Consider the following 15,903-nt stretch of genomic DNA (forward strand, 5'->3'; position numbering starts at 1 on the left):
ATGTAAATTCACCGTTAAATGAGTCAGATAGTCGGTAGTTATTGTGATTTGTGATACAGATGAAGCTAATAAAAAAGGTTGTTAATACATATAGGTAGGTACCTGCTGAATTTCGTTAAGGTATAGTTTCGATGTAGATAAGTGTGCAAAACTACAGTTGTGAATTTAAGAGGCGGAAGGCCGTCAAATTCTATTCTATGAACATCGATCAATTGAGAAGATAATTATTTTATTATGATACGTATCACTCCAAAAATACTCATAGATGGCGCTTTTACTGTTTATTTCCTTTATTATTGATATCAATTATCATTGTACGTTATACATACTAAAATGATTTAATTTTTTTAATCGTATGTTTTCATACTTAGCTCCTCGTTTGTTCATTACAGATCTTGGAGGCTTTTGATAAGCAAATTAACATCGGTTCAGTAATATTTAATAACTAAAAACTATATTAGGAAATTTTGTATCAATAAAGTAGTTAAATGAGTATATAAAATGAGTGTAAGGTAAAGAAAGAAAACAACATATAACCAAATAAATAATTCATTTATTAACATCAACAAATCAAGAAATAAATTTAGGATTCCCAAAAGTTTTCATCCGAGTCCTTAGCCAATGATATCGGAGAATTTTGCTCATAATCTGAACGACTGTTGTAATTATCAACATCTGCTGAAAAATCATCTGGATATTCTTCATTCCCTTTGTCTCCTGGAGAATCTATTTTAGATAATTCCAATTGCATATCGACACTGGAAACATCTTTATTGTCATTTGCTTTAAATATTGAGTCCAAAACATCGTTATTAGTTATTTTCTCTATTTCAGAATTTGTTATTTTATTCTCTGTTTTGTCTTTTGGACTTACTATAATCGTCATTTGTGTTGATATTTCATTTTGTTCGTCGACTTCTGGTTCTGATATTTCTTTTGTATCTATCGAACTTTCGACAACTACTAATAGTGTTTGATCTTTTTCAGCAATAGGAATGTTTTTAGTTTCATGGACATTTTCAATGTTAACTCGAAGACGATTTTCATCATTTTCTGCATCTTTTTTGACTATTTCATTATTTTCTATTATATTAACTTCTTCCTTTGGTTTGGGACTTATCACAGGTATAACTGGACTAACCATATTGGGACTATCTAAACTGTACATTTTGTTCAAATTATCTTGTAATATTTTGTATTCTTCGTTTTTCTTAATTTCTTTCTTATCTTTGCGTACAATATTTTCTTCTGCTATGGGTTCATTAGAAACATCTTTATCAGGAAAATGTATGGGATTTGTAGTTTTTATGTTTTTACGCCTTTGTTTTTCTGTATGATATAATTTCCTAAATTCGGATAATGGAGTTTCGAGAAAATCAACGCTTGCTCGAGTTTTATTGTCATCAACCTCAGAGTAAGCTACTGGAATTGGTTTTATCATTTCTGACATAGCATTTTTATTCTTGAACGGTGGGATGTGGAATTTAGTTTGATATTCATTTAGATATTTGTCGAAGTTTTGTTGAATTAAATCTTTGTGTTCTTTTGGTTTAACCTTGGCGCCATCAATGTTGTACGAGTTTTCAAGCTTCTGTAGAGATTTGCTGCGCTTTAAACCTGTAAGCAAATAAACATAGTATTTGTATATCGCATCATGATATTGTGCACAAAAAATTAAATCTCTTTCTGTGTTGTAATGGCATACCATTCAAAAACAAAACTAAATCTAAATATGTATTGATATTATTTTGCTTTATGTAATGTCTGCTCCATTGACGTAGACTATAAACAAATAAACTTATAATAATCTATTAAATGTTCGAGCGGAGATGTTAAATTGAAATTAGCTCATTAAAAAAACTCTGCCCAATACGCGTAGGCAGAGTTTTGCTTCGGACATTTTTATTCGTAACTATGTTTCTATTTGTATATTGTACATCAATGGTCTACTCTCAAAAAGCATATGACAGAAAATGGCAAATTGAAAATGGAAACTGCCAGTTCAGACTAGAGGTATACATGGCATAGTAAGTTTAGTTTATTACACTATTTTGTTTACAAAAGCAAATATTCGTCGATGGCGGCTCTGAAAATTAAAATTATGCCACTTTCCACACTAAATCTGGCATTATCCTTTAACAACAACCTTTTTTAGTTTTATTTTAAAGACTTTAACCCACCCAACTCCTTATCCCCCCTGAGATCCATCTGTTTCCGGAAGTGCTGGTAGGATCTTTCGACCGCTTCCGCTTCGATCTCCAACTTGCGGAGCCGCAGTTTGGCCTCGCGGAGTGTCGTGTTGGGGCTTTTCTCGCGAATTAGTGGGGTCGGTTCTTTTATGCTGCTTTTGCTGAAAGTTAACAATAAAATAAAATTTATTAGCAACTTCAAATATAACATTTCAATATTTCTCTGCCTTCTGAACTAGGTAATTACCTATATCTCAGAAGACAGTGCCTTCCCTTACAAATTCCATATAACATTATATTTGGCAAGTTAACAAAATAAATTTTAGAGACTTATGATGAAAGAATACAAAGTAAAAGAATAAAAAATAAAAGCATATGATTTGGGCCGATGGACTGTGTACCTATGTGTGCGTGAGTGATTTTGTTGTAAGCATTTATTTAATGATTTATAATTTAGTTTTATTATCGATTCCGAAATACACGAAATATTTTTTTCTGAATAATTGAAAATGTGCCGTGTTGCCACTGCACAAATATCGTAATGAGAATAAAGCGAGTTCAAATCTTGCATTATACTCGAAGTTTTTCTATGCTATAAATTTTTAAAATATTACCAATTTATACATCGAAGGGTATTTCTCTATATATTGGAAAAATCATGAAATTTCCAATCATTCAATGCATGAGTGAAATTCGTAAATAATCTTAATATATATAAATATCGTGTCACAATGTTTGTCCTCAATGGACTCCTAAACCACTTAACCGATTATAATAAAATTCGGACACCATATGCAGTTCGATCCAACTTGAGAGATAGGATAATTTAAACGGGCGAAGCCGGGGCGGACCGCTAGTTTAATTATAATATGTACTCACTTTCGTAATTTCTCCTTCGCCTCTCTAAGCATTGATTTAGGACTTTTCTCTCTCTGTTTAGTCGCTTCGAATGTTTGTTTCTGCGATGGTTCCCTGAAAAATGGTTAATAAAAACATAATATATTTTTAATTCAATTGAAGAGTAAATATGTAAAATTATTAAACTACATAAGAAATTCAAGAAATCTTAGGCGCTTGGACCTAATACAACAAGAATTATCACAATAAGTATTTTACTCAAGAGCTTTACCTCAATAATTAAAGGTTGTAAAAATATGTTATTTGGCATTTACCCAGTATGTGTCAATTTATCTTCAATGACTTCTTCCTGGGGCATCGAAACATCTCCATTGAAAACTTGACTGGTTTCAACTAAAAGGAAATCAACATTATAATCTATAATATAAAAATGAATCGCAAAATGTGTTGGTAAGCGCATAACTCGAGAACGGCTGAACCGATTTCGATAATTCTTTTTTTATTATATTCCTTGAAGTACGAGGATGGTTTTTATGTAGAGAAAACGTAAATATGTACCACGGGCGAAGCCGGGGCGGACCGCTAGTATTATGATAATTTTTATCAGTACAAGCGCAATTTATACGCGCCCTTGTATCAGAAATTCAGAACAGACGCACTTTATACACGCGTTTGTATCGGTACAAATGCATGTCGATCGCACATCGTTTGTGATTATAAAGAGATTTTTAATTTGTCAATTTCTTAGAATTTTATCTAATATATATAATACTAGCGGTCCGCCCCGGCTTCGCCCGTGGTACATATTTCGCAATAAAAGTAGCCTATGTTCTTTCTCAGGGTCTAAAGATTGTCTGTGCCAAATTTCATCAAAATCGGTCCAGTAGTTTATGAGCCTATTCATTACAATCAAACAAACAAAGTTTTCCTCTTTATAATATTAGCACACCCCGGACACTCCATACAAAATGATCGTTTTGACAGTCACACTGTAGAGACTGCAAATGTGTGTGTTAACGCTTTATGGTTGGCACATTTGTGACTAGCGTAAAAAAAAATTCGCGTTTTTCTGATGAAATACATCCGTAAACAGCACAATATCTAACCATTTTCTACGAAAAACGATAATCACAAATCCAAAATAATAAAATTACTTTAAGTCAATTTGATTAATGTTGTCAATCTTCGTTGCGTATCGACCTTGCAGAAAAATATGGCCCATTTTATGTCTGATCGCGCGGGGGTGAGGTAAGTTTAATTTTGGCGGGAGGCGGAGAGTGTCCGTTCTGTAGCGTTTAGCTACTATTATGTATTCTGTGATATTAGTGTAGATATTATAAAATTCTCGTGTCGCCGTGTTTGAAGGTAAGGTTTTTTACTCCTCCCAAGCGGCTTTACCGATTCTCATGAAAATTTATGTGATCTACCCAGATCTGGGAATCGAAACATATATTTTTCATACCCCTAAGGGCCGATTTTTCAATGCTTGGATAAAACTTATCCGTCCAATAAAGTATTACAGGATCATATTAAAATGTCACGTAAACTGTCAAATACGGGCAATTAGAATACGTTTTAAAAATGGTAGTTTTATACATTATTCGACGAATAAGTTTTATCCAAGCATTGAAAAATCGGCCCTAAGTGTAAAAGTAAGGCAGAACAACGTTTGCCGGGAAAGCTAGTATTAGTACAATATATTGAATACCATTATGTGTTGTGGTATTATCTCGGGCAACAGTTCTCGAACTGGTGGCAACTTGTGGTGCAACTCGTCGCCGGAGCGAGCGACATTGGTTCAATATGTGCCTGAAATGCGGGTAGTTACAGATTAAAGCATATACAGGGTGGATATTTTGTATGGGACCTGGAAGGAAAGTAATTGAAAACAAGATTCATTTATTTTTGGTCGTAACAAGTCAATTTACAATAATCTTTAAATGTAAGTATGTCTATTTCTATTTAAAAAAAGAAAGAATGTTTCCTTCTTTCGTCTTTAGTATTTTAAGCACTTTTCCTCTAGGATCTTTAGAAAATTTTCACGTTTATATTTATTTAAATAACTAGCTGCGCTCTGCAGTTTCACCCGCGTTGCTCCGTTCCTGTTGGTCAGCGTGATGAAATATACTATAATACTAGCGGTTCGCCCCGGCTTCGCCCGTGGTACATATGAAAAATAGATGTTGGCCGATTCTCAGACTTACTCGATATGCACAGAAAATTTCATGAGAATCGGTCCACCCGTTTCGGAGGAGTATGCAGACTAACATTGTGACACGAGAATTTTATATATAAGATATAGCCTTCTTCTATAAATGGGCTATCTAACACCGAAAGAATTTTTCAAATCGGACCAGTTTTGATCCGATCTGGGAAACTAGGAAACTAGGACTAGGACTGGGAAACTAGGAATCTAAGTTCCTGTGATTATCGCGTTCAAACAAACAAACTCTTCAGCTTTATAATATTAGTATAGATTAATTATAAATAACCATATCTCACCGTCGGTTATCCGTATGTCTGTCCCTTAGCACCCCAATGAACGGCATTACGTCCGTAGGGAGTCGAACCCGCGGCCTCGCGTCCAACAAATTTAATTGTTCGCCCCCACCCACTGTACTTATTAGACCGTTACTTGCGGTTGCGTTTAATCTGAAATATAAGGCAAAATAATTACATAAAACCGCTTCCCACTGTCTATCTGTATTCTTCTTTAAAACTACTAAACGGATTTTATTGCTTTTTTATATAATGATAAAATGAATGAATAAATAAATGTTTGAGTTTGAGTTTGAGTTTATGAGAGTGGTTCAAGAGATAATTTTGAGTTTGAGTTTGAGTTTGAATTGTATATTGGAAAGAAGTTGCTAAGTTTTAGATAACACAGGCAAAGCCGCGGGCGGAAAGCTATCTTGCATAATGTAACTATAAAATTCTTGTGTATTAGAAAATCATTTATTTTTTATGAAATTTCTTAGTTCTATTCTGGCCTGAGAATAGGCCGTAATATATTATTACATGCTTTTATTTAACTTGTTCTGTCATAATTAAATATGTCGGTTCAGAGTCCTACTAATATTATAAATGCGAAAGTTTGTGAGGATGTGTGTGTGTGTGTGTGTGTGTGTGTTTGTTACTCTTTCACGCAAATTCTACTGAACCGATTACAATGAAATTTTCATCCCGGAAATCCAACGGTAACTATGCGGATTTTCCTTTGAAAACGCGGGCGAATCTAGTTATTAATAAAAACGCTTGAAGCAACATAATCATTTCATTAACAAAAAAATAATCACAAATGTACAATTGTTTTTATAAGAAACTGCTGATCTTCGTCCAATCTGTATTATTTATCGGGGAATTATAAAACGAGCGAACAAAAAAAAACTTTGCGACTGATGATGACATACTGTTTTAATAACTTGAGCGGTATGAATTTGACTAAGCGAAAAATTAACTAAACTGACGACGAATATTGATTTATAATAAAATCCAGAACGAGCTTACAAAAAGTGGATTGTGATAAATCAATTTCAGATACTAAAATTTTATCCGAGCGACATCATTACTAAGTGAGCGACTGGAAATACAGAGAGGGCAACTTCAATATTAAGATAGATTCGATTTTTCTAAGTGAGGTTATACTTAGCGAACTACTAAAAAGTTCACTTTGAGCAAAGTTTTGTAAGCTGCTTTATTAATGATTATTGGTTACTGATATTCTATTTGAGGGCTTATGTTTTTTATTTTGATACGCTTTTTTAATGAAAACTACAGATTTTTAAATGCGCGCGAATTCGAATGGGGGCGGGGCGACGAATCGACGGGCAAAAAGGATCGTGCGACTGTCCCGAATTTTTCAATAGATATGTATGTGTCGTGGCCATATCGTAGATTTGCTCATTTCATGAAATGGCCAACATAGTTTGATCGTCGTTATCGTGTCGATTTGGTCATCGACATTTGGCCAGATCGTATAAAATATCTTAGAGAGTCCATAAAACATTAAAAATTCAGAATATTTTAAGTTAGTGCCGCGGTAGCGCCGGCGAATACCAGAAGCGAATGGTTTTTTCAATAGAAAACAGTTAGGTTAGGTTAGGTTAGACTTTAATAAACAACGCACGAGCCGAGCGAGCAAAGCGAGCGTGCCGCGGCAGCGGCCGGCGTGTGCCAGAAGCGAATCGCTTTTAAAAAACAAACAAAAATGGTCGCATTTCGTGCATGCACATTACTTTATTTTTACGGAGTTCATTGTTTTATTTAATTACCCTTATATTTCAATAATAAAATTGCTCAACTAATAGAATAATGTTTCTTCAAATAGTTATTTCATATTATTTTTATTTTTTAAATGTGAGCTCATTATACTCTGCTCATTAGTGTATTTTTCAAAGTGGTTTATGTATTCGAAACACTTCATTTAAGATAAAATGCCGCTCAGTATAAAAAATACATTTGCCAAATATTGAAAAAATGCAGGACGTAACGTTGACACTCAAACAAATATTAGGTCGCTCAAATATTATGAAGCTGCTCATTTTGTATTTTAAGTAACTCAAATTAATGTTTGTAAGTTGCTGTTCTGTTGATTTCTCGTTACTCGAAGTCAGTCGCTCACTTAGTAATTCTATAACCCAAATTAATTAATTTTGACACTTAGAACTGTAATTTACAGTCACTCGTTTTATTGCTACCCTTATTTATCTATTCATGTTCATTATAAGGTGACCGTATACCTGGTGACCGTGAACGGCTGCATCAAAGTGGGTGCGGTTTGTGGTCTCGTGAGCAACAGCTCGGATTGAAGCCGCGACCTTTCATTGGATAACGACGCGATGTGATCACTTTGCTGTTTGATATATAAAAAAAATATTCATCCATGAAATATTTAAAGAAAGAAAGAAAGAAAGATCATTTATTTGACTCCACAATAATAACAAACACAATTGACACAGAATACATACTTAATTAAAATTAAAACAACACAATTTAAAACATCTTTTTGCATCATGATAGGGATTTATCGAAAATAAAAATTTTAAGAGTCAAATACAAGAAAAAGAGAGTTATAAGGGATTGTGCTAAAAAATTGAAACATAAATTAAGCTTATATGCTTTTCAAACAATTCTATGTACCTGTCGAGCCAATATACTCAATCGTTCGTTTTCATTCCTCAATCGCTGTATTTCCGAATACGGGAGTCCATAATTACTCCGCTCGTGGTCACAAACGTGTTCACGGTCACAAACGCGATCATGGTCACAAACGCGTTCACGGTCACGGCCACGGTCATAAGTGTGTCGTTCACGGTCATATACGTCGCGGTCACGGTCACTTTCATAACCGTCACTTGGTATAGAGGTTCTACTATTGCGTTGCGAGTCTTTATAAATGCCTTCATTAGACTGAAAAAGGATAGAAAATTTTCAATATTTTTTGCATATTTTTGGCAATTATTCTATAAATAACAATATGAATATCTTTAAATTGTCAAATATATGTAATTATCTAAATTATCTTTTCTAAAAATAATTAAAGTATAAAATTTGAACTTTGAAGAGAAAATCACAACTTAATAGTAATCTAAGTTCACCAATTACAATACACTATAAAAACTTACCATATCAAAATTAACATTTTTCTGTTTGCTCAAATCATTGTTCACTTTAGCATTCACCACTCTATCATTATTCATTACAACATGTTCATTATTCATTAAATTATTCACAAAACCATCCGTGGCAGTTCCCTTTTCCACCATTTTACCAAACTGTGGCCCAACATTTGGTCCAACATGTGGCCCAACATTTGGTCCAACACGTGGCCCAACATTGGCTCCAACGTTGGCCGTTTGTAAATGCCGTTTTAAATCTTGCAATTCCTCTTTTAAAATATCGTAATGTTTTTTCACATCTATTTCTTCGATTTTATTATTATTAATTTCTTTATTACTTCGTAGATTTTCTAACTCCATGCGTTCGGTATTAATGCAATCTCTCTCGCGTTTCATAGTTTGCAAATGTTGGTCCAATATTTGCAATTCGCTTGAAATTTGTTCGCGCATCTCCTCACCGCGTTTCCTTAATAACTCCTCCGCTTCTTGTATTTGTGCTTTGAGATTATTTTCCTGTAAGATGATAACAAATGTACAATAATCTGACACTAAGACAAGATGAAATTAAGTTACTAATAAATTCGAAATATGAATACAAGCATTCATCTTCTTCTGTACTGATGTACAGATTTATCTATATTAATTTGTAGATATGCACTGCAAATAATTTAAGATACAGTAGACCCTACATTCTATGATAAATTTGAATGAAAGTTTTACGAAGTATTTTGAAATTTAACAGATATTTCATACATAAATTCGTAAAAAAATAGTGCTCTAAAGATGCAATCTCTCAATATTAAGTTGAAATCCGGCTCGAAGGACCAAAAATACATAACCTTTGTAAAAGTAGTGTTCTTAAGTTCTGAAATGTGTATTTTTAGTTAAAATCCGGCTCGAAGGACCGAAAATCAATTATATCCCCTTACCTTAACAGTAAGTCGTTCCGTTTCACTCCTAACATCCTCCATCGCCTTGTTCATGTGTTCGTGTTGCTGTCTCAGCGATTTCGCCAAACCCCAGAGGAACTTCTTTTTTTCCTCTATATTCCTTTGTAATTCCTTTTCACGTTCCTTGAACGCTTCTTCAAGCTTAAAAATAATATTATTGATGGTCGTTATTTTTTTATTATTCAATTGTCTTAAGTAATAATTATAGACTTGATGGGAACTTTATCAGCTAGTTAACTATGATATCTTTTAGATAAAATTATCCACGATATTTTAAATATCAAAACTAGCTTGTTCTCAAAAATATCAAAACTAGTTTCTAGCACAGCTTCACCCGCGTACTCAAAGGAAATTCCCATATGCGATTGAGTTGTTTTACCGTAGGACAAAAAAAGAAAGAAAAAAAAGAGCGTGTGTGCCCAGCACACGTGTTAGAAGTGAGACCTCTTTGACAAAACAACAAAATCGTCGCCTTACTCCATGACGGTATTGTCATGACGCGACCTTGAAATTTTACTCTCAACGCGCCTAAAGAGGTTTCACTTCAAAAATACTTATTTGGATTTATCATAATAGGATGAATAAAAATCTATTATACATACAGTGGTGGTCACATAATTAAAGACGCCCCCGAATTGACCATTAAAGATTTACATTAGGAAGTACAATTATCTGAAAAAGGTATTTAATCTAGTATTATTTTTATTAAACCATACAAGACAATATGTTCTTTAAAATGAGGGACAAAAAATAGTTATATTCCTTGTTAGTTTCTACACTTGCTCTCTGTGGGAATGTAACACAAACTTTGTTTACGTACGTGTAGCTGGCCACTTAATTAAAGACAACAAGAAATGAGTTATAATTTTTTATAAATAAAAAGAAACAGCATTGTGCTTTTCTTCGTTTTGCCGCGTAATTTCATAAATCGTTGACACTCCATAATTTTTTTGAGTATTTTATACTTTTAAAATTAAAATTCATATGTTTCATTGTTTTAATGTCAATTATTATGGTTAAAAACAAGAGTTGCGACTCGTCCACAAGAAAAATTATTTTTAACTTCCATAATAATTAAAATGTTCCAAGGATATGGTTATGAATGCTATAAAACATGTCAAGATGTTCCACACGACCGAAAACGTACTCAGAAAATCAAAACCAAGTGAAACTACTCGGCCGAAAGATTCAAAACTGGTGTTGTTGGCTAAAAAAGATCTATTTAAAGGGTCGAAACTGATACAGTTCAGAGTTGTACGGTGCAGCAGGCTTGAAGGGGGTGTCTGCAAGGACAATTAGACGGAGACTGTGTGAGGAAAACTTGCATTGAAGAGTATCTCGGAAAGTACCACTTTTGAAAAAACAAAATGTGAAGGCAAGATTTGACTTTGCTACAAAATACGAACACTGGCCTGAACGAGAATGGAATCATGTGCTGTTTTTGCATGAAACTAAGATTAATATGATTAATTCTGTCAGAAAACAATATGTAAGACGCCATCTCAATAAGGAAATGGATCCAAGATACACTAGTAAGTAGTCATACATGGGGGTGGAAATATCAATGTGTGGCGCTGTTTTTCTGGACTTGGTGTTGGACCTGTCAAAAAGACAGAAGGCAACATGGATAAATTCCAGTACAAGTATATTTTAGAGCAATCCATGCTGCCCTATGCGGAGGAAAATTTACCTTTTGTTTGGACTTTTCAACACGATAATTATCCTAAGCACACAGCAAAAGTAGTGAAGTGCTTATTAAGGAACAGAACTGTAACTGTTTTGGATTGGCCCCCCTACAGCCCGGGTTTAAATCCAATCGAAAACTTATGGAATCAAGAAAGAAAGAAGTCGCGGCAAAGAGGTCATCAGTCGTCGACTAACTTTGCAAAGCATTTTCGAAGAATAGAACTAAATTAGTGATGCAACTTGTACAAAATTAGTTGCTTCAATGCCCAAGAGATGTAAACCGTCATTACTGCCAAAGGACATGCAACCAAATATTGAAAAGTGTAAAAATGTTTTGTAAATACGTCAGGCATTTTGTGTTGGAAAAATAATCTCATTAAAATAATATTTTTTTATATTTCTTATAAGCGAGTCTAATGTCTTTAATTACATGGCCAGACCTTTGCTAGGTTAAAACTGCTAGTAGTAAGGATGAACCGATTAAAATCTAACAAACCGACAAGTTCTGTAGATAAAATTTAGTTTAGCATTAGACAACACATACCTGAATATTTTGAAATTATTTAACAAGTTCCAATGGTAGTGTAAAAAAAATGTTGAGAGAAGTGTCTTGGGTAGTATAAAATGCTCTTAGTGTCTTTAATTATGTGACCACCACTGTATATAAAACTCAAAGGTGACTGATATAGTGATCTATCAACGCACAGCCCAAACCACTGGACGTATCGGGCTGAAATTTGGCATGCAGGTAGATGTTAGGACGTAGGCATCCGCTAAGAAAGGATTTCCCGAAATTCTTGTGGGAACGGGGAAAAACGGGGATGCACGTACAAAGTCGTGGGCGGAAGCTATAATAAATAAAGTAGATATAAAATGTAAGTAGGTACCTCTTCCTTTTGTTTTTGTAACTGTATTGCATGGTTTGCGGCAGATTTCCTAATTTTATTTTCTTCCTCAGCTTTAACCATTTCCACCTCCATCTCATATACTGATTTTATTTGCTGGAACATCTAGTTCATTAAAAAATATTTTTAAAAAAGTTCAATCGCATGTGGCAAGTAGTCTATTTTTAAGTTTGACTATAATTAACAGGTAACTGATTAAAACAATAATGAATTCAGAGAAAAATAATTTGTATTACTAATTGTAATTACTATACATATACATATAGATAATATTCCATAAATTAATTATATTATAGCAATACATAAAATAACCATTCAAAATAAAATAATACTTAAATATAAGAAACAATAAGAAAGGACCTCATCTATGATTCCTTTTTCAACAACAGAAACATTTCTCATAAAAGCCCCCACATCAAGAGAATTTGTCGATTTTTGTGTGCTCTGAAATAAGCAACAACATCAAAGACTAAGAATATTTTTTCTCAAATTATATATTTCACTTTTCTTTGTATAGATAAATAAAATAACTCCAAACATAGATATTTGTCACACAATCAGTTCATATTTAATCTAAAAATGTTAAGCAGGGGCCGTCGACCGGGCTCAGTGGCGTGCATTGGAAGAGGCCTTCGTCCAGCAGTGGACGAACAAAGGCTGGTAATGTATGTATAATGTATGTATGTTAAGCAGTTTCGTCTCGTTAGGTTTCAAAATACACATTCTTAAATATTAGCTGAAGTTGCAACCCTAAAATTTCGACACGAATGTGGCAACCCTAAAAGCTTACTAGTTATGTACTACTAACCTGAAGTAAATGCGTCTTCTTCCTACTATATCTCTCTTTCAAGCGAATCTCGCGACTTTGGCACGTGTTACACACGGTATAGTGTCGACATTTGCGTGAACGCCTTTCAGAATGTTTTTTACAACTACCCTCCATTGTATCTGTGCTTCTGTCGCTTGTTATATAATCTTCCGAAGTTGCTGAAAAAATGATGTGATTCCAAATTTAAAAACTTTAAACTTATCTTATTAAAATATGAACAATACCTATTGCAAAACTGCATATCAACAAGTACATATATTTTATACATAAATGATTCAATAGCAAGAACTACCTTGTGGGGTATTCTCAATTAACAATAATTGGGATGTTATTATTATGTCCGTAATTACTATGGACATAATATTATCATCCCAAGATTCAGATGTGCTTTCTAGCTACAAAGCTTATTAAAGAACTAATTTTGATGATAAATGCACACACACAAGAACTTATATAGATACAGTTGAATTATTTATGAAAGTAGTTGACAAGATAATAATAATTTTAGCAGGACACGGGACACCCTATATCTCTAGAAGGATAGAAAAAATAGTCAACCTATTTTCAGATCCACCCATAGAAAACTACAAGCAACAAAACTAATAACATTCATATTTTAAATATAAATTAGCATATATTTACTAAAAGAAATAAAATATGATTATATTACCATTATCCAAGCACACAGACTCTTTCTTATACAACGGCACACACTTCATAATACACAATAGCAAGGGCAATTTCTCGTCTGATGTGTACATGTCAACAATTTTACATGCATGCTCTGAATCACATTTAATACCTGTAAATGTAAATTAATTTTTTACCAAATGTGAGGAAATACAATATGTGTTGTGTTTTATTTCCAATATTTGAAATAATAAGATTCCTTTAGGACACATGGTGGTATAAGCTTTCTTAGTTAATTTTATGCTTATCATCTAAACTTATGCAAGTTAGCTTAAAGTTTTGAATATAATTTTTTGACTATTATTGCCTTTGTTTAACATAATATTATGAGTTGTTTGCACATTGCTCAATAGTTATAATGAAAATCACTTATTATAAAATATAGAGTAGCTGTCCCGGCAAACATTGTTCTGCCTTACTCTTATCACTGAAGGGTGAGGGAAATAGATGTTGGCCTATTCTTAGACCAGAAGCACACAATATTAAATGAGAATTGGTCCAGCCAGAGGAGTATGGTAACTAACAGTGTGACACAAGAATTTGATATATAGAAATAGGTACCAACCCAAACAGTTCAATATAGACCACACATCATTATCTCTAAAATATACTTGGCTTATATCACTAATGTCCGCTGTTTTTATTAGTGTTTTTGCAAACTCAAACAGCATGTTCGCCAATGGTATCTCAGAAATAAAAACAGACAATGTATAGTTGAACTCCTGAAATAATAATATTCTAAAATTAGTATTATTAAATGAAATGGTATAATGTAAATAATTTGTTATATCTGTTGGACTTTTAAGGGTAAAACAAACATATTTAAATTCATTGCGCCTGCACAAAGAGGATGTTACAGACTTTCTATGCTATTTTACAACTCATATACCTATTAATTAATGGAGTGAAACATTGTGCTGAAATGCTTCAAAAGAAAATGTAAAAAGCTACTAGCTAATTTCTACAAAGAAATATGTCTCTTACCAGTCTGAGTAAATATTCTGTGATTAAGATGTTTAATGCTTGATATGTAGGCTCTAAGCGTTGGGTAAAATGTTTCTGGCATGGAGTGGGCTCCCCTGAAATCCCAATAATTTATTGTTTAACTTATATTGTTACAAGAGTACGTGAAGAGTACAAAATTCAAGAGTAGGCAATATTAAGTGATGTGAATAATGAAAACGTACCACTATTCGTACTTTTTAACATCGTTACGATATGGCCTCGCAGATACGCGCGCAAATCATTTAAAATTCCATTTTTCTCAAACAATTCAAAAATAAACTTTTGAAAGTTTTCCGTGGATTCTTCACATTGTACATCAGCATTTATTTGAAGCGAATCATTTTCTTCTGTCTCAACAAATTCCATAATAATTTGATTTATTTTTGCAACCTTTTTTTACATTATTCACGAAAATTAATTTTTATTTGGAAGCACTAAAATTTTCAAACTTCCCAAACAATTTGTTTGTTGACGTTTCCGGTTGCTATTGACAGTGGCAATTTTTTTTGCTTTTCAAATTATTACTTTTATCAAAAAATATCAGCACCTAATTAATTATACCTTATATTTTTTATTAGTTTAATACCTTTAATTTATGCACTATTTAATAGTGAGTCTTTTTAATGTAATTCAATAAGATATAACTATAAATTTCAATATATTATATCAGTCGAACGATCGTACAAAACTGTTGCGTAATTTTACTCCTCACTTCAACAGTCCCTGTGGCGCAGAGGATAGCGCGTTGGACTTCTAATCCAAAGGTCGTGGGTTCGATCCCCACCAGGGATGGCTGATTCTTTTTATTGTTTTTCTTTTATTCAATATACTGAAAAACGTTTTCAGTGATAAATTGTTTTTATGTTCCTTTTCTTTGCTACGTGTATTGAGTTTTTATTGTTGGATGAAACATTGTAATTTATTTGTAAAATATTCATCATCATTTTTGATGTATATCAATTCATATTAGGTACTTAATATGAACTTGAATAAAAAACAGTTTTGTAGCATCTTCTTCTACATCGCTTCACACAATATCCTGAACTATTGGATGAAGATTGGATGTAATCTAAAACTTCTAAAAGGGACGCAATAACATTCTTCGTGATTACACTCGAAAGGCAAAACAAATAACATGATACAAATAAATTATCCACTTATTGAATTATTTTA

General features: G+C 33.1%; 1 protein-coding gene and 1 non-coding gene across 3 annotated transcripts; one reads left to right on the forward strand and one right to left on the reverse strand.

The window, feature by feature from the left end:
• Positions 1-583: 583 nt before the first annotated feature.
• Positions 584-15,205, reverse strand: LOC149897083 (uncharacterized). 2 transcript variants are annotated; one of them, XM_090116853.1, is made up of 17 exons: positions 14,913-15,205; positions 14,710-14,804; positions 14,291-14,447; positions 13,706-13,837; positions 13,015-13,193; positions 12,567-12,650; positions 12,189-12,311; positions 9,595-9,756; positions 8,672-9,178; positions 8,187-8,456; positions 7,787-7,899; positions 5,550-5,699; positions 4,756-4,856; positions 3,362-3,440; positions 3,069-3,161; positions 2,181-2,350; positions 584-1,617 (listed from the first exon to the last, which is right to left on the reverse strand). In XM_090116853.1, exons 1-17 carry the CDS (start codon positions 15,094-15,096, stop codon positions 584-586), a joined length of 3,633 nt encoding a protein of 1,210 aa, XP_089972979.1. In that variant the 5' UTR covers positions 15,097-15,205. The 2 variants fall into 2 exon arrangements, with proteins under 2 accessions (XP_089972979.1, XP_089972978.1); XM_090116852.1 differs by lacking the exon at positions 12,567-12,650.
• A 244-nt stretch (positions 15,206-15,449) lies between these two features.
• TRNAR-UCU (transfer RNA arginine (anticodon UCU)) lies at positions 15,450-15,522 on the forward strand. The gene has a single exon. It is a non-coding gene; the product is annotated as a tRNA-Arg (tRNA).
• The last annotated feature ends 381 nt before the right edge of the window (positions 15,523-15,903 follow it).

This window comes from Colias eurytheme, chromosome 26 (assembly GCF_061535395.1).
Source record: "Colias eurytheme isolate Ceu_HAF_F1 chromosome 26, ilColEury1 Martin Lab GWU primary, whole genome shotgun sequence".
NCBI lineage: Eukaryota > Metazoa > Arthropoda > Insecta > Lepidoptera > Pieridae > Colias > Colias eurytheme.

What these genes read in the sequence shown, in the direction of transcription:
- LOC149897083 (XM_090116853.1), bottom strand. Translation starts at nt 15,096, where the DNA reads ATGGAATTTGTTGAGACAGAAGAAAATGATTCGCTTCAAATAAATGCT. An exon ending in GTCTGTGTGCTTGGATAATG is followed by an intron (nt 13,194 to 13,705) that starts GTAATATAATCA and finishes TCATTTTTTCAG; the next exon opens with CAACTTCGGAAGATTATATA. An exon ending in TGAGTATATTGGCTCGACAG is followed by an intron (nt 7,900 to 8,186) that starts GTACATAGAATT and finishes TATATCAAACAG; the next exon opens with CAAAGTGATCACATCGCGTC.